The sequence below is a fragment of the Nelusetta ayraudi genome, unplaced genomic scaffold, assembly GCF_046127955.1.
Source record: "Nelusetta ayraudi isolate G7.1 ecotype Tasmania unplaced genomic scaffold, CSIRO-AGI_Nayr_v1 ptg000005l, whole genome shotgun sequence".
Taxonomy (NCBI): domain Eukaryota; kingdom Metazoa; phylum Chordata; class Actinopteri; order Tetraodontiformes; family Monacanthidae; genus Nelusetta; species Nelusetta ayraudi.
This window is the reverse complement of record NW_027466055.1, coordinates 7,180,409-7,198,531: the sequence shown is the minus strand read 5'-3', so window position 1 is coordinate 7,198,531 and position 18,123 is coordinate 7,180,409. Positions and strand designations below refer to the sequence as shown.

General features: G+C 44.8%; 1 protein-coding gene across 2 annotated transcripts in view; it reads right to left on the bottom strand.

The window, feature by feature from the left end:
• Positions 1–508: 508 nt before the first annotated feature.
• lrrk1 (leucine-rich repeat kinase 1) overlaps positions 509–18,123 on the bottom strand; it is a 41,689-nt gene continuing 24,074 nt past the window's right edge. For both annotated transcript variants that reach the window (XM_076011665.1, XM_076011671.1), the window contains 14 exons: positions 17,814–18,099; positions 14,796–14,965; positions 14,204–14,401; positions 13,977–14,116; positions 13,711–13,848; positions 10,743–10,937; positions 10,134–10,285; positions 8,975–9,092; positions 8,633–8,749; positions 7,579–7,776; positions 7,100–7,314; positions 5,277–5,705; positions 3,981–4,082; positions 509–2,077 (listed from right to left, as the gene is read on the bottom strand). In XM_076011665.1, the coding sequence (XP_075867780.1) occupies positions 1,900–2,077; positions 3,981–4,082; positions 5,277–5,705; positions 7,100–7,314; positions 7,579–7,776; positions 8,633–8,749; positions 8,975–9,092; positions 10,134–10,285; positions 10,743–10,937; positions 13,711–13,848; positions 13,977–14,116; positions 14,204–14,401; positions 14,796–14,965; positions 17,814–18,099 (2,636 nt within the window). In that variant the 3' untranslated portion in view covers positions 509–1,899. The remainder of the gene's footprint in view (positions 2,078–3,980; positions 4,083–5,276; positions 5,706–7,099; positions 7,315–7,578; positions 7,777–8,632; positions 8,750–8,974; positions 9,093–10,133; positions 10,286–10,742; positions 10,938–13,710; positions 13,849–13,976; positions 14,117–14,203; positions 14,402–14,795; positions 14,966–17,813; positions 18,100–18,123) is intronic.

Below are 18,123 nucleotides of genomic sequence, written 5' to 3'. Positions count from 1 at the left end.
TGTATCACACATAATACAGGGTTAGAGTTGACTAACTAAAGCTTGAACCAGATTTAATCTCAAACCTAACCTAAATTAGACTGTAGTAATTGCTCAAGTTGGACCAGTTGAAATGGATTGTACAACTGCACCAACAGGTATTTGTTCTGCAAAGGAGGCAGTTCACGATACTACAAATTAGTGGGATTTCTCTTTAAGCCAATGAAGTGAGCAAAGAAAAGAAAGAATTTTCTGGCAACTTAACCATCACCTGACAACAGAAGGCAAAGTGTGTAGTAACAGAATGATGTCATGGGAGAAATTGCTTCGTAAACCAACTAGTCTATAAAATTTAAAAAAATAAAATCTTAGGTATTTTTTTAATTCTTTATCAGTTGATTTGTCTACATTGGCCAGGATGCAGCATCACCACTGAACAATCACGATGAGGCCCTGCAATCGGCCTTTGAGGTGAAAACAGCACTGGTGCATCCATCTGCACCACTAATTATGACACCAAAACCTGAAATGATACAAACAATAAGTCCTTTATTTAATAACATACTATACAGTTATGTACACAACAACATATTGCAATATCATCATCACACTGTTGAGAATAAATAACCCTCCACCGCAGGACAAAAACAAAAAGTTTTCTTTAAAGGACAGACCGATCTGGCAACTTCATTTCAAGAAAAATAACATGGCTTAAGTTGTGAAATAATGTGGGACATTAGAAAATAAGAAACAACATTGTTTGTGATACTTTTACTCAGAATGCGATGCAAGCAAATTGTACAGCCTGGGCCTTTAAATACAGTGAATGTAGAGATTCTTGTTGCTGAAAAAGTTCACTGTTTCATAATTGGTAAATGGAAAGAATTAGAGTTCTGTGAACAAAAAGAAGAGCAGTAATATTTCCCAATTTGAAATAAACAAACAAACATAAAAAAAAAAAAATCACTTGGGCAGACTTTCATACAAAAAGCTGCTCTTTCATCTCTCAAGATCTTCCACAGTCACGAGGCACTGATGGCACAACGCTGGAATCCACTGGTTTGTTGCATAACGTTGCGCAGAAACACAGATGTCGGTTGTTGCTTACATGCCATTCTGGTCACAGTGAGCGCTGTGGCAGCTGGCATGCACATTTGGTACGACACACAGTTTGAGGTGAAAATACACAGGGAGGAGAAGCAGAATCACTGCATTCTCGCTGCGCCGTCTCCCACCTGCACCGGCAGGCAAACTGCTGCTCTGAAGCTGGCGGCGGCTCGCGGAAGCAGAGCAGATCAGCCGCTCCCGGAGTCACGTGGCACAGCTTTTGGTAAAGACAACACTAGTTTTGACTGGCCGCTAACTGACGTCACTATTATCCCACCCACCCACACGCACCACCTCTCCACCCCCAGTGCTCAAACATTCAGACATTGAAACTTTGTTTTAGCTCGTGTTGGTTTGTGAAATGAAAACTCAGAGATGGTGTCATAAATGCTGAACTGAGGTACATTTGGATTTAGCCGTGACTTTGGCGATCCATTTCCAGGTTGTTGTTTTTTTATTCGATTTCACGATAATAAAACAACCGATGCGCGGCTGATTGAGATCAGCTCCAAGTGCAAAAAATGGGGCCGTCGCTGGAGTTTTGACAGTTTTGTTCAAGCCGCTCGCTGGGATCACACATTGCTGGAGTCTTCTTGGTGGGTGCCAACGCAGAGACGTATCTCGTATGTACGTCCCCTCCACCCCCACCAAAAAAAAAAGAAACCCCAAAAAAACGCCCTTGGCTCGGAACACTGCGAGTCTGTCGTTGCGTTGCTCCCTTCGGCCCGCCCCTGGGCACACAGCTGAGATTCTGCTCATTTTCCCTCTGCTGCCGCCACAGCAGCAGCAGCAGCAGCAGCAGCAGCACAACGGCTACCTTCTTTTCCTCATGCTGGTGTCCAGGCGGCCCAGCGCCTCGTATGACTGGTAGAAGCCTTCCAGCTCGTGGCTGCCCCAGCCCCTCCAGACACACAGGCACCACTCGGTGTTTTCCTTGCGGAAACCGCACACAACCGTGTCCTTTGCCAGCAGCGCGGCCTCCTCCAGGGTCCTGCGAGGGACAGAGAGAGAGAGAGATGAGGGAGGGTGTCTGCAGGGGGTCGGGGGGGTTAGCAGGCAGGGTTAGGGTTAGCGGTGGGGGGTGGGAGGGGAGTTTAGCAGGAGACGTGCTTCAGTCTGGGCACATCTCCCCGGACTGCAATTAGTTTCTTCCTGGATGCTGCTCAGCAGGAGGCTGCATGTTGTGTCAGTCAACAGACAGACAGACAGAGACAGACAGACAGAGGACACTGTCAAGCGTGTCTCATCAACCCTCGACTCCGTTAAAAGAAGTAGAGAAAGAAGAAAAGCAGCGGATCAAAGGGCCGTAGTGGAACAACGGGCCTCGCTTTAATTTACGGAGGCTCTCTGATGTTAGGAAGCGCTTGGAAGAGGAAGACGGTGCTCCTGGTGACCCTGCACTCTGGAACCTGGCCGCCCGCCCGCCCGCCCATGCATCACACCGAGCAGCCCTGAATTATCTTCCTCTCTTCCTCCTCCTCCTCCAATGTCTTTGTTTCATCTTCCCGCGGTGTGTCATTATTCTCGCCAGGTGTTCAGCCAACAGGTGAGGCAGGCAGGCAGCAGGGGGGTGGGGGCAGGAGGAGGTGGTGGTGGAAGGGGCTTTCGTCACGTGCGCACACCCCGAGTGAGCTGCTGACATGGCGAGAAACAACCCTGCGCCATTCACGCAGTGGAAACCAGCGAAGCACCGCTGCCCTCCAACACAAAAGTCAAACAGACCAAATGATTTTATCGTCTCTCTCTCTCTCTCTGCCTCACTCACTCACTAACTCAGTCACTCACTCACTCACTCACTCACACGTTCATCATATCTGCATTGAACTCCATTCTAACCAGTTAGAACCAGTTTCATGAAATAACGACCTTGACCGCACTGAAATCATTCATTTCCAATGTCAAATTGGAAATGGACCAGGTCCCATGACCTCAGCTCTGACCAACCCACCCCCCCCTTCCTCCCCGCTCCAAACTGCCGGTGCTACAGGTGCACTGTGTAATAGCTGCTTATTAAGAGCGGTGCTTTGGGTGGTGCTGGCGTGGGGGTTTATTGCCTGTCGCTAACAGACCAGGCCCCCCTTGCTGGAAAAAAGTCACAGAGAAGCTCTTTTCTGCTGGCAGACCAGCTGCCGGCTCCTTCACAGAAATAATTACAGACTCCGAGATGCACCGTAAGTGCACGATGAAGGATCCGACTGAGCTTTTATTGAGGCGGCGTGAGTAAAATGAAAATCCAGCACGACCTCCTCTTCCACCTCCTCCCCCTCCTTTCTGGGCCGCACGGTTTTGTGCACTGCTGAAAAAAAGGGTTCCATGCAGGTGGAGGAGCAACAGACCTAAAAGTCCATATGACTCGATTGAAAAAAAAAAAAAAAAACCCTAAAGGACAAAGTGTTGGGAAGGTTCACTTTCTACATGAACTAATTTAAAGTTCAGTTCACAAAATTTTAAATGAAATAGTTTGCACTGGTTAGCGCTGTCGAAGGTTGTGGGTTCGATTCTGGGCCTTTCTGTGCATAGTTTGCATATTCTCTCTGTGTCTGCCTGGCTTCTCTCCAAGGTTCTCCGGCTTCCTCCCACAGTCCAAAAACGTGCATGTGAGGCAAATCGGGAACTCTTTATTGTCCATAGTTGTGTGTGTGAGAATGAATGGTTGTCAGTCTCTGTTTGTCTCTATGTGGCCCTGGACTGGCTACTTGTCCAGTGACCCTATGACCTATGACCCCATGACAGCTGGGATCAGCTACAGCAGACTCCCATGACCCTGAGTGCAGGAGGAAGCAGCTATTGAAAATGGAGGGATGGTTCAGTTCAAAATTCAAATTTTTTTTTGAACTAAGTTCATGGTTCCAAAAATGAATACTTTTGTCCTCCAGAACAGGAAGTTGGCTTACCCCAAAGAGGAAAATCCAGGTGGGCTGAGGACAGCGATGACACGACCCCTCAGTCCGTCGCCGCTGGACTGTATTTCGATGACCATCATGTCGCCTCCACGCCTGGTTCAAGATTAGATTAGATTACTTTGTTAATTCAACTGCTGCTTAAGCTTGACACTATGAATGCACTGAACCCACTTCACACTGACTGCTAAATTCTGTGTTCGATACAAATCCAACGTGAGCACAGACCTTCCTATTCAAAATAATTTACCTGCTTCTGTTAATATGCATCTTATGTGTTAATGAACATCCATTTTTCTTAGTACATACTAAAAACACATAAATAAAAAGCAGTAGAATCCGGCTGTGTGCATTTTTTCAGAAGAGTTCAAAACGCTGAACAATGCGCAGCTTACTTTGAGCCGACCCGACACAATTAAAAAAAAAAAAAAAAGGGGTGTTAGAGTCAAAGACTAAGTTGAAATTCAACCAATAAAGGCAACTCTGTTGACACACTGGTTGTTTTGTTGCAAACAGTCAGTGTGCTGGGGCATCTGACTTAATTTTTTTTGCCGTCTGGTCTGCGTCGTTCCTGCGACAAAATTGAATCCAGTCTCCTTCTGGCACGACATCTGACGCAGTGGTGGGCACTGCACTTCACTGGACGTGATGTGGATGTCACGTTGCTGCGAGGAATGTGTTTGCTGACACTTGCCCCATTTTTAATTTCCAGTTAAAAGCCGCCCACGCACCACTGGACTCCCTCCAAAAGATTCATCCCAGAGGCTTAACTGTCCAACTTGATGAATTCTCCTAAATGACGATGATCTTGGTGTTTGGTCTTGGTCTGTTTCATGATCTCCACCCTACTCTCCCTGTTGCTACAGGGATTAAGGAGTGAAATTGCTTAAATGTGACACTGTAACTAGTAGTCCAGCCTTGAAACAACTAGAACACTGTGCAGTAGGATAGCAGGACTGAACATGTTCAGTCACCTGAGTGTATTCAGGCTGTATGGACTGAAGTGTGATGACTGAGTTCCAAAGAAAGCTTTGGATCGCTTCATCAAATCTGTGAGAACTTAATTAATATTAACACATAAAGTTCCTGAATCTTGAATTTTGGTCATTTAGAAAATCAATATTCTTGTTTAGAAATCCGATTTACCATTGACACGTGATTTTAGAAAGAAAACGGTGCGACTCACTAATTTGATTTGTAAGTAGTGGTCATTTAGTGACGCCTGTAGCGGGGGATCAGGCAAAGGGTTTTGAATCTGGGAGTGTTCTGTCGGTGTGCAGAACCTTCTACCTGGGGATCCACAGAGTTCCGTTCACCGGCAGCACCGCAAAGGCCTGCAGCTTGAGCGGCGGTGGGCTGGGAATCTGTGCCGAGTCCGGAGGAGGCTCTGAGTCTCCGGACTCCTGCCGGTCCCGGTCGCTGCGCTCTCCCTCTGTTTCTGAGGGAGACGGTGTCATAGAATCAAAGCCGGTGGACCCCGGGGACCCCGGGGCCTCCAGGGTGCCGCTGGACGATATGGAGCAGTAGTCTGTGAGCGAGTCCTGGTGCTGGATGATCTGAGTGCCGGCCTCCTTGCTGCAGATCACCGTCACTCGGCCGCGGTCGGAATCCTGCTTCTCCGCGCGGTCTCCGCTGTCGAGGGCAGCAGGCGGAGCCGCCGCAGCCTTGGCAGGGAGCCGCACGGTGAAGACGTCCCGCAGGGGGCTGATATCCCTGCAGCTGGAGACAGAAATAGGTGTCAACAAATGGCCACTAATAGCAATCTAAACATTAGAAGTAGTTTGTAGTTAGTGATTTTAACATTGTACTTCATTTTACTTTTCCATTAGTTTCAATTCAGGGAATTAAAAAAAAAAAAAAGCAGCCTGGGCTCAAGTCTTTTCAAGAGGGAAAACATCATGACTACGGGAGGTAAAAAATACACATCCATTGATTAATTTAAGTAAAAATAAAAGACATCTGAATTAAAAAAAAAACTGTGGTAAGCACAGGGTTTTGTTACGAGACACTATTGTATAGCAAAGACAGGCCAAAAATGGAAAACGGAGGAAATGGAGCCCAGACTTGGGAGATGACTAATGGAAAACAGAGCGCTCGGTTGGGGGGAATGAAGTCGAGAGGAGATAAACTCAAACACACACTCGGATTGTTCTTGAGAGTGTTATCAATTCAGTCATGACCGGCAGTTCATATGTCACAAATGGCTGCAGAGGCGACAGCCAAACGTGAAAGGTCAGCGGGTAAAAGAGGTCCATCTGTGTGTCACAACATTGAGATGTGCCAATTGAAATATTGATACGTAATCACTTAAACAGAACCAGCTGAGAATTGATCTTGCCAATTTTTCTTGCACAACTACGACAACTGCCACCCATTCCCCCCCAAAAAAAGAAATAAATTATTTTATTATAAACGTGGCTCACACCCGCCCGTTCAAATGCTTCGAGTCACCAACTCATTTATGGATTAAACTTCATTATAACCACTTTTATGAAAAAATTATCTTAAACGCTCTGGGATCATTTTGGGGGCATGAAAATCAGTCAAGATGTGCTTAACAAGTACGGGAACATTTAAGGGTTTAATGAAAACCATATCCGATGTCTAACTAAAAGTGATTGAGAGAATTCCAAGTGTGCAAAATTCTGTATGAACACACTAAAAGTAGGCTGTTTTAAAGCGCTTAAAACATAAATCATGATGCTTTGTTTACTCTCCTATGGCTTAGAACACACAACTAAGTGTGATTATAGAAGAAAGCTTGTTTTAAAAATGTAAATTTTATTTTTTGGGGGCAATTTTAAAGCATTTCACTTCTGCAATGATGGTCACATATTGGACACTTTACGTTCATTCTCTTAAACCACATTCAATTAGATATTCAAGGCAACAACTGTCAAAGACATTCCATACATGTCCTTACTAATCATCATGCAGTAGTAATGTTCTTAGAGCATTCTACTTAATATCTCAAGGAGCTGGTTATAAGTCAAATTCAATGCAGAAATGAGTCAGTGACTCTAAACGTTTGAACAGCGGTGTATATGCAGTCCTCGTCGAATCCTGTATATCCGCAAGCATCGTGGCCACGTGCGTGTCGGAGCTTTGCTCACCAGTACCGCGCGCACACTTGGTAGGACGCGGCGTGGTACAGGATGAGTGTGTTGCTGTGGTCGTCCAGCATCCAGACCGCCTCTTCTCCCTGCAAACTGAAGCCGCTCGTCATGGATATGACGGAGGACGGCGGCCCGTAGGGGTCCAGCCTCTGAGCCGCGTGAAGAGTGACGGAATCGATGATCAGCACGCCCGGACCGTTGGAGAACCACAACTGAGAAATCACAGACAAAAAAATTAATGTAGCGTTCCGAATGTACACTACCGTTCAAATTGGACCTTGGAAGTGGTTTTCACGGAACACTAAAATGTTCCCATACTTGTTAAGCACATCTAGACTGTTTTTTGTGCAGTCGTAATGATCGCAGAGAATTCGACATCATTATTAAATAAAACTGGTTAGTTTTACTTGTGTAGTGGCCCAGATTCTTGAACGGTAGTGTATATGTCGATGACGACTCGTTGACTTTCTGCTCACCTGGGAGCCACCGCTGACCAGAGCCATGGTCCTGATGGGGTAGGGCCTCTGTCGGGGGTCCGAGTCCTTCAGGCCAAACACCGTCTTGTTGATGGTGTGTGAACACAGGTAGATCTCCCCGTCCACAGGGAGGTCCTCCAGCAGCGTGTACACAGCCACCAGGCCGTCAGACATGCCAGCAAACACCCGGCTCAAACACTAGAGGTGTCAGAGAGGGAAACCGCCAGAAGACAGGGGATCAAATACTGGGGACTGTTTGGCACACATTCTTTAATGTTTTTGTTTAACAGACATCAGTCCATGACTAAAGCAGCATCCCACAGCACGGCAACAACAGCTGGAACTCAAACGCAAAATCTGGCGTCGGCCACAACAGTCCACAACCAGACCCCAGCGTCACAGTTACGCAAATCCTACAACTGTGAAATTTGCCGCAATCCTACGATTCCTCAAGTACACATGCCGAACACATGAACTTTACACACGTGTTTTATATCCCGATCTAATCAATCAGCACAGTTTCACGGTGAACACCGGAAAGCACCGCCAATAATTCAGTATTAAATTCAAACAGTCACAAACAGCTCCAGTCTGCCCTCTGGGCGCAACTTCTGGTTGTAAAGAAAGACCAGAAGGTTTATATCACTTTCAGGCTCATTACTTGAACAGGAAATATCACATCCAATGATTTTTTTTTATTAATATTATAATTTTCAAATGTATTCAAATTAGCAACATTTCAAGTTTGTCTTATCGGTTCATTTCTCAGGATTAGAGGATACTGATGCCTAATATGAGGAGAATCTTTAAGGCGTGTCCAGGGATATGAAGTTCATGAGAACAGTGTGCACTAACAGATGAACACATATACAATACATTATGCAATAACTGAAACAAAGCGCTCATAAACCACAGCTGTTGCTAACATAAAATTATTGCACAGTATGAAAGATATGATGACATTATTTGCTTGCTGTGTGTGTGTGTGTGTGTGTGTGTGTGTGTGTGTGTGTGTGTGTGTGTGTGTGTGTGTGTGTGTGTGAGGGGATCTGACCTGCTCTCTTGCTGGGGCCAGGAAGAGGCAGGTGATGATGGCTGGGCATGAGAACTTCTTCTGAGGTTGACTGAGTGGACACATGTCCTTCAGACTGTAGATGAACACTTCGTGGTCCTATGAGCACAAGATAAAGATCAAACAACTCTGAAGACAATGAGTTATCAACTCTCAATCAATCCATCAAAATCAAATCCTTTATTTTTCCAGTAGCTGGGTTGACATTGAGCCACATATTCCAACTAGAATCGTTTTTTTGTGTTCAAACAGAAAAACAAGAGGTAGAAAGCTCAGTGCTCAGTCCGACAATGCAGAGAGAAAGTGGGTGCGTGAGCCAAGTACCTCGGTCGCCATCCACAGGGTGTTCCCGATCTTGGTCTGGCAGGTGATTCGACTACCTGGACAGGTCATCCTCTTCACCTCCACCTGGCCCTTCTGCACATTCACCACACTGTAGTTCCTGCACGGCAAACACACATGCCACAGGAAAGGCACACAAAGGTTTCAGCGTTGTTGTTGTTTTTTTTATTCCATGCAAACTGGGAAGTATCCATTTTGAACTTTTGGCATGTGCTTATCCAAGTTTTGGATCACAGTTCACTAATCAGATTTCACACTGAGAACATGCTGATTCAGCAGCAGCGGTGGACCCAGCTTGAAATCTCATGGAATTTTCTACAGGCCTTTTCAAAAAGACTTTTAGTCCGACCATTGTTTCATTTTCCCTTCCTGAAGTCTGTATGCATTATTCAGATTATGAACAGATGGACACATCTGTTTATATATATGTGCTTGAAAATATTAGGTGTATATATGTATGCATATATACACATATATGCATATTAATAAGCTATGGGACGAGGGCCCACGAGGGATTTTTAGTCAATAAGGTTTAGGTTCAACTTCTCATTGTGTTTTCCTGCAATGGGAAATGAAACAAATTTTTCACAATTGTCTAGTATTGACAAAATTACAGTGACTTGGTCCAGGCCGGCACAGCAGATTAGTGTGTAAAGCCTCAGTGTCTTCACCAGCAGTGTTGTCGAACCCATTTTTATCCCCGAGACGGCTTCAAAAGCAATGGAGCGTGTGTGACACCTTGGCTTTAGGCGCCTCTGAAGCCTTTTGAACTTTATCTTAACAACAACCATTACAACTGACAATGTAAGTGTTGTTTAAATAACTTCACTCAATGCTTTCCCATGGCTAGTAATGGCTAGCAGGAGAGCTGGGAGGTAGAGGTCTGGGGGGGTGTAAAGGGGTCTTGACACATAGAGGGGGTTAATGGCAGGAAGCAGTCTACAGGACACAGCAGCTGTCATTAACACCACCTGTATGAAGGGATGAAAGCTGCTTTTATTGGCAGTAGATTGAAAACAATGGGGCCCTGTGTGTGTGGATAGAGAAAGACGGCGAACAAAAAGAGAGCGAGAGCAATACTCTTAGTGGCATTAAGCTAAATTAGAAGCTGCTCTTCAGCAGATCTAGTGTCGGCGCAGACCTTTCGTCCTTGTGTCCGCTCCAGAACACGGCGTTGTTTCCCTGCAGCTGTGACAGGAAGAGTTGCGAGTGGCTGTCACAGGGCAACATGTAGCTGAGGCAGGGGAAGCTGGGCTCTTGCATCTGTCTCAGACACTGCATGGCCACCGGCCTCTGTAAACAGAGCAGGCACACACGGTAAAACACAGACAGACCCCAGGATGTACACAGAGAGTAAATCCAATCTGCTGTTTGACACGTCGTTTTTTTTTAGGAAGCCTGCCTTCAATGTAAACATGGAGTGTCTATTCACTATACACCATACATCACGGTCATAACCCCCGCACCAACCTCGCTTCCCACACGACAAACACGCTCAACTCCGGCAAACTGACACTGGGCAACAGTAAAGTTTCTACTATGATGATCTAGATGACCAAGAACCTTCAAAGATTCGCCCAGCCTGGGTCAAAATGACTGACAACTTTTCTTTGTTCTCATGTCTCGCATGTTTCTTCTGATAGGGCTTCTCCTCCGCACCTGGGCACCATGACCGATCCATTTGGAACAATGGCCAGCTGAGAAAGAGAGCCGTGTTTTTGATTTACCGCAGAGACAATGGAAGGCTTACCTTCTCGGGTTTGGTATCCCAGCACTCTGTCATGAGCCTGTGGAGGCACCAGAACTGGACCTCCTCTGCTTTGCCCAGCACTGGCCGAAGACCCTTGGAGAGCTTCTTGGCTATCTGGAGCTGGTGTTGTCCCAGTGTTGGCCTTCGCCCGGACAGCAGCTCAAAGAGCACCATGCCATAGGAGAACATGTCCACCTAAAGAGATGATTACAGAAAAAGAAACGTCAAGGAGTTAGTTCACTGTAAAACTTCTCCACTGTTTGCAACCTCCGACTGAAGCCGTGCTTTGAGGGTTAATGTAGCTGAAGGTTCATTTGTAATGCGGATGATGCCGAATGAAAGTGCACTTAAAAAAATGATACCTAATGAAAAAAAATGGAATATGACGATTAGAGCAGAATGCAGCCATAGAATAGAATGTATTACAAATATGTTTAAAAAAGAAAAAGAAAAACGGTGGAGTGGATGACTGCCGCTGACTTGCTAAGGCTCTGCTGATAATGATAACAGAAAACCGGACTGGTTTATTTAAGTCCACTGTTATCTTCTGAAGCTCATTCATCTTGTATTCCCAGCACTTAGCCTGCTCTGGAATCCATTTTGTTTCAGTTGTCATGGATCCTAACAACCCAAAGATCACCCTTGCCTATACAAAGCAATTAAAAATGTATTTGCTTATAAAAATATACAAATGCAAAGGTGTATACATATGTTCAAAGATCGCTTTTGCTGTTTGTACACATATGTATGTGGATACCTCTGTTATTCTTGTATGCACATCAATAAAACATATTAAACAGAAAAATGTAGTTGCTTTTTTATTGACCAAAGTCCAGTTTTGTCCTTTCCTTCCTACTTCACAGTCCTTTAACGCCCCAATGTGATGACCGGAATTCTCAAGTGGATTTCTCTCGAAACACTTGTAGGCAGCAACGGTGGAAACAAACAGTGCAGCGGCAAAGGCACTCAAGTACTTGAGAGGTGACCTCACTTAATATTGACTCTATATATACTTGACTGTGGTGACTCTATGGCAACACAAGAGCAGTAGAGAAGTATGGTGGTCCATCTTATTCCAGTGCAAATCTTGTTCCAACATGATGCAGAAAAAAGAAGGACCATTCTAACCCTGGTCAGTCATCTAAATTGCAAGTCAATTAAGTCAACAGCTTTTTTTGTATATAAACATAATAGTTACACTGACCTTTGGATAAACATAAAAACTGAAAAAAAAATTGGAATGAATTCTCCTTTCCCTAACGTGTGTCACTCTGTGAGTCATTCTTTGCTATATTCACTTGCGTTTATCAAATGACCTTGTTGGGTTTTAGATAAACCACTGGTATCAATGACTGTGTTACAGCAACAACAGTCTTATCACTTTAAGTCGGAATAAACACACTGGTTTATCAAAAACACATAACGATGAAAGTGTGTATTTTGAGAAATAATGTTTGTCCTTTATTTTGATAATTTTACTTCTGCTGTTGTCGTAAACAGGCCTACATTCAGTGTGAGTTCAATTAAATAATTGATTGTATATAAGGATGGATGGAACTGCCAGAGGAAGCAGAAGTGCCAAAAAAGAAACTGCATTCTACTCTTTGACCAGCAGGGACCTGACAATGACTGGAAATATGTTGATATGGAAAAGAGCAAACATTTCAGTGCTTTCCAAAGGAGTTGAAATAGTTTTGCTAGTCTAAATCCAAATTTAAAAAAAACTCATTAAGCAGGACCTAATGTCCATTTTATCTGATGTGGATTAATTTCCAATGAAAATGGCCATACAGTTGTAGGCGTGGGTTAGGGTTGGATTAAACCGACAAAGTTAATGGTGATGCCGCCATGCTAAAACCCTAATGGAAGTATAACGTTGCCTCGTCAAGGCAGCATATGGTCTTCATCAGACATGAAGGCAATGTTGCAGAGAGGAAACAGCCATTGCAAACATTCAGACACCAACTGTAAATCTTCTGCTGTGACAGGTCAAATAAATACAGCGCCCCAGTGGAAATCTTCTGCCCATCCGTTAGAAAAAAACCAAATCTTTTCGTCACTCACACTGTTGTCCTTGAATCTATTTTCGACTTGTGCCACATTTAAGACGTACATTTGCCCTTTAAACACGCTGATGTACAGAGAAGAAGGAGGAGGAGAGGGACGAGGGTGATGGGATGACGGAGGCATGATGAAGGACTGGTGGCGTGATGACTGTCTTTAGGATAAACTCTTTAGGAATGTTTTGAAATGATCCTCCTGTCCTAACCCTAACCCATAATACACAGAGCTTCTTTGGAACCGTGTTTTACTTACAGAATGAAAGCAACTTTGAGGGTTTTTGTTTGTTTGTCAACGTCCCGAGCAATGTTTTTAACCACTGATGGACTTTTTCTTTGCTGCGCCGAGTCTTAAGAAAAATAAGTTGAAACAAGTTCAACTTTCAGGGTAAAAAAACCCCCAAAAAACGTCATTTGGACGTCACATTTTTTGACAGTTGACCAATTAAACCCCTGAGCAGAGGGACGTTCAAGTCCCATCAAAACATACACAGTGGAGGTGTAGAGAGTAAAAGGATCGACTTTGAAGACAATGAAGTATATTGCATGAAAGTCATTTTAGGTGAGAGGGACGTGAAAATAAATGTGATTAAATGAAAATTGTTATGCTTATATACTTTCTTCTTTAAATTGGAAAAGAAGCAACAAGTTTTAAAAACATTTTTCAAGCTACCTCACTGATAATGTTTATTGTTAGCTTGTACTAGGATGATGAGAGGTTACGAAAGCAAGAAAGACTCTGCGGTTCCCAGGGGTTGCTGGGAAAAGGTTCAACACTGTGCAGTGTTCAGTGTGCATGTATGGACTGATGTTGGCGGCCTCACACCGACTGCCATTGTTAAAGGAAATAAACAGATTACAAACTGACAAAAATGAAAGTTACTGGGATGAGCAGAGGCCATCAGTACCTTCTCGTCATACACGATTCCTGGTCGGACCTCCGGGGCCTGGTAACCCGGTGTGCCTTCCACCCCCAGCACCCCCTCATGGAAAGACTGACGAGAGATTCCGTAGTCAGATAGTTTAATGTTGACAGAATCTCGTTTCTGGAGGGAAAAAAAGAAAAGCCACAGAAGCAGTTTAAATAAATTAACAGAAAGATCAGGGGAAATACTATGATGTATTAATATTTCACAGAAAGAAAAAAAAAACAATGCATATTTCACATACACACCTCCAGAGACCAAACCAGAATGTTGTCTGATTTGAGGTCACAGAAGATGATGCTTTTCCGATGCAGGTATGCCAGTCCCGCTGCAATCTGATAAGCTACTTTAAAAGTCAGCATGTGGCCGAGGGGCATGTAACTGGAGCCTGGAACAGACAAAACTCAAAAGTTCAACTTTTTTGGTCTTGTGGCAACAAACAACAAGGTTCCCAGGTAGAAATGAGCTGACTTGCCTTTGCGCTTCTCCTCCAGAACAGTGTTGAGGCTGCCCAGCGGGGCCAACTGCAGGGCAAAACAGAGCGGGTGGATGCTGATGCCCACCAGAGAGACAATGCAAGGATGCTGCAGAGAGTGCAACATACTGGCCTCCTGGCGGAATTCGGAGAAGCTCCGAAAGGCATCTGCCGACTGCAGATGTTTCACCATGGTGTCTGGGGCAAAGGACAGCGACATCAGGGAAAGTTCACACTGAGATTGTTTGGGTTGGACTCAAGTTTCCTGCGGTCGAAAGGAACAAACTCGGGCCTCACATTGAGACATCTGTACAATCAAAGGCCACTTAGTGAGCACACTTGCTGGAATATTACTATTCACATTATCCATGCAGTGGTGGAGAAACGAAAACATTCATGCAGTGGCTTTTATCGGATTGTATCTGGCACCAACAGCTGCGACTGAGAAATTTCCATTGACGTAATTGGATGCGTAATTAAGCTTGCGTGGTTCTAATTATTGTACATTTATTGTGCAATGGGAGCATGGGCGCGAGGAGGAAAAACAGTAACCAAGTCACTCTGGGACTGAGAGCGAGTCTAGGCTGCGTACCTGTGTCGCTGCCAATCGTCTGTTGTCGACACTTCTTGAAGTGGAAGCGTTTGATGGCCACTGGTTGGCCATTGTACCGAGCTCGATAGATGATCGTCCCACTGCCTCCTTGGCCAAGGATGTTGTCCTCGTCCTCTGAGTAGGTCAGCAGGGTTCTGTCCAAAAATAGCCTATGACACACACACACACACACACACACACACACACACACACACACACACACACACACACACACACACACACACACACACACACACACACACACACACGGCAGAATGCTTCATTTGAGTAAGAAACATACTTTAGACAGTCAGCAAAAAACATATTAACTTCAGTTCAACAGAACTGTACAAACTGTATCCAGGTGAGTTTCGTCAACTGTTTTTTTTTATCAACTTCCAAATAAGATTTGAATTCTTCAAACCAGCCTCACAAGCTACTGGAGAACTGTTGTAAGGGTAGAAAAACTGAATTGCTTTCATTGTACTGCAAGTATACACTTTTATCAATGAATTCATGGGCAGTATGTTACGCTTTATCAATAGAAAACTCATAAATCAAGCGAAATTTTACATACTGGACATTGAATGCAAAACAGACCTTCCTTGCATTTAACCATTTAACTGAACTACTTTGAACTATTTTCAAAAAAACAACTTTGCGTCATAAAATTGAAAAATAAATTAACTAGGCATACGGGGCTGTGTCACTCTGGGCGTCACAAACAGAGTGTAAAACGGCAGCGGCTGGATTCTTTTCCATTATTATCGTGTCATTGCAGTCTTGACTGGTCTTGATCGAAAATCCAGAGTTCGTCCAGTCCGAGACCAAGACCCTTAAAAAGTGGTCTTGAGACCGAGACCAATCTCGAGTGCTACAACACTAGCAGTAACTGTCCTTTCAAGCTGCAGCAGCTAAAAAAGAATTCAGAGGCCAAAGTTAATGAGAGAGCGCAACTCAAATGTGTACACACTGCTGGCTCCCAGCTGTAAAAGTGGTTGAAGTTCTTTGATGACACTCGTGTTTGGAACACCATCCATCCTGCGGCCCCATAAATGCAACAGTTGAATGGGCTTGTTGGCGAGGCCAACGTCTCCACAGGCCAGGATAAGCTTGCGTAACTGGCTGGCCACCCAAGTCCCTCAGCGCCGCGTTGACCAAATAACGTTGGGTGAGATCAGCTCAGATGATAGAGACTGATTGAGCGAGTGCATATTCCAGCTGTTGAAGGAGCGGTGGATACCAGCACATGCCAACGGCAGCAACAGATCACACGAAACAGATTTTACAAGGCTACCGAGAGCTGCGAATAGGAATATCTCTGCGAGATTCTCGAGATTCTGTGTGTGTGTATGTGTGTGTGTGTGTGTATTTTTGAGAAGATTTTCTCTCTATTACCAAGCTAAAGGCTGGAGAAGACCGAGATGAGGGAGAAAGAAGAAATTATAAAGAGAGAATCAGGAGAGTGAAAGGCAGCAGAAAGCAAAATGGACAAATGATGATGGGTATGCCTTCAGATCGTGTGTGTGTGTGTGTGTGTGTGTGTGTGTGTGTGTGTTGAGAGGATGAGGCAATAAGTAAGTCACATTTAGAAAGCCAGTGGAACCTTTTTTTGCGTTCTGGTAAAGAACACTACGGCGTATTCAAGCATTTCTTTCTCCTTACTAAAATCACAGCCGTCACTGTGAGTTTACAGAGTCGCGCGGGTCCAAACTGACTCGACTGAACTCACAAAATACACCCACATCAATCACTACACTAATACCATTTTAATGTAATCCCCCATAATCTGCCTCTATGTACGCAGTCAGGGTCCAAGATCGTAAGAAGGGCCAACGGACAGGTAGGAATGAAAGGACCAGGTGCTGAGGCAACAGCAGGGCTTAGTGAGAGCCTTCTCAATGCTTGAATGTATTTTTCATTATATGTGGAGGGGGTGTGGGGGGGGATTTGCACAGTGAGCAACAGCACTGGAAGCGACTCTCACCGTGCATTATAATTAATGCCAGTTCTTATTTGTGGATTTACAACATTCTGACGGTGAAAAGCGGGAAAAGTTGTGGGTCACAGGGCAGCTGGAGCTGCAGCCAACAAACTGAGGGTGAAGGGTTCGTCAGTGGCCAGTTCAGTGGGTTATATTATTCTGGCCAAGACTGGATTGAGGGAGGAACAGGGAGTGAAAGGGAGAGCAGAAGTGGCTTTAGTGTGTATAAAAAAAACAATAATTACAAAAAAATGATGGAATGCAGGATGAGTGTTTGCTGCACTATTGGCAGACAGCGATGATGGAAACAGGAGAGAGACCTCCTCTCTCTTTCAGTTCAAATGGTGTCACTATCGGTTAAAGAGCACAAGTTCCCAACCAGTGACCCTTCTCTCATTTCTCACATCTCTATAACAATATTTCCATAGAATCTCATGACAATTCTGATCTGGCTTCGCTTGGTTTCATACGAGCCAAGTCCAGAGTGCAAAATTTGGCTTGATTTATGATTTATTATATTAGTAAACATATTTAATTTATTCTATTTTATTCTTTTATTTTATTCTATTTTATTTGAAGTTAGAATATTGCATGCCCTTTATTAGTACACTAGTTCCCTTTTTAAGCTGCGGTAAATGCAAATTTCTCCTAGAGATGAATAAAGCATTTCATCTAATCTAATCTTATCATAAATACAAGTGTATACTCACAGTACAATGAAAGTTGTTTGGTTTTCCTACCCTTTGAACAGCCCTTATATAGAAAAGAATGTGCACAGAGCAATAAGGGTCGTGCTTCTAGTTAGCTGCCATCTTGCACAGCTGTATTTGAAGATGAAGCTCAGCTGACAGTGGCCCCAAAATGAAACGCGCTGTCACAGCTTCATTAAAGATTTTACACACTGGACCTTTAACAGGGATGAACATTTAGTCTTGACTATGTCAACATTCACGAGTGCATGTGTCGGTGGCGGCCGACCGTCACCTCCACCCCTGAGAGCTGGTGGCACTGAGATGTGTGCTTGTGGTGGTTACCGTGCAGGGAAGTCAGTCATGAAGAGCTCAGGCACCAGCTCCTGCAGCGTGACCGGCTGCTCGGGGTGCAGGGGGCAGACGATGTGCTCCTTCTCCACCGCCGCCAGCACGCAGTCCTCCATGTTGAAGAAGTAAACGCCCTCTCCGTCGTCGCCGCCCTCTCCGTCGCCGTCGCCGCCACCGCCACCGCTGTCCTCCTGCTTGCTCTGGTCCAGGGACACACAGAAGGGACAGGGGGCGTACTGCACCACCAGGAGGGTGCCGTCACTCTCACTGGCCGTCAGAGCTGCCACATGGAGAGAGAGAGAGA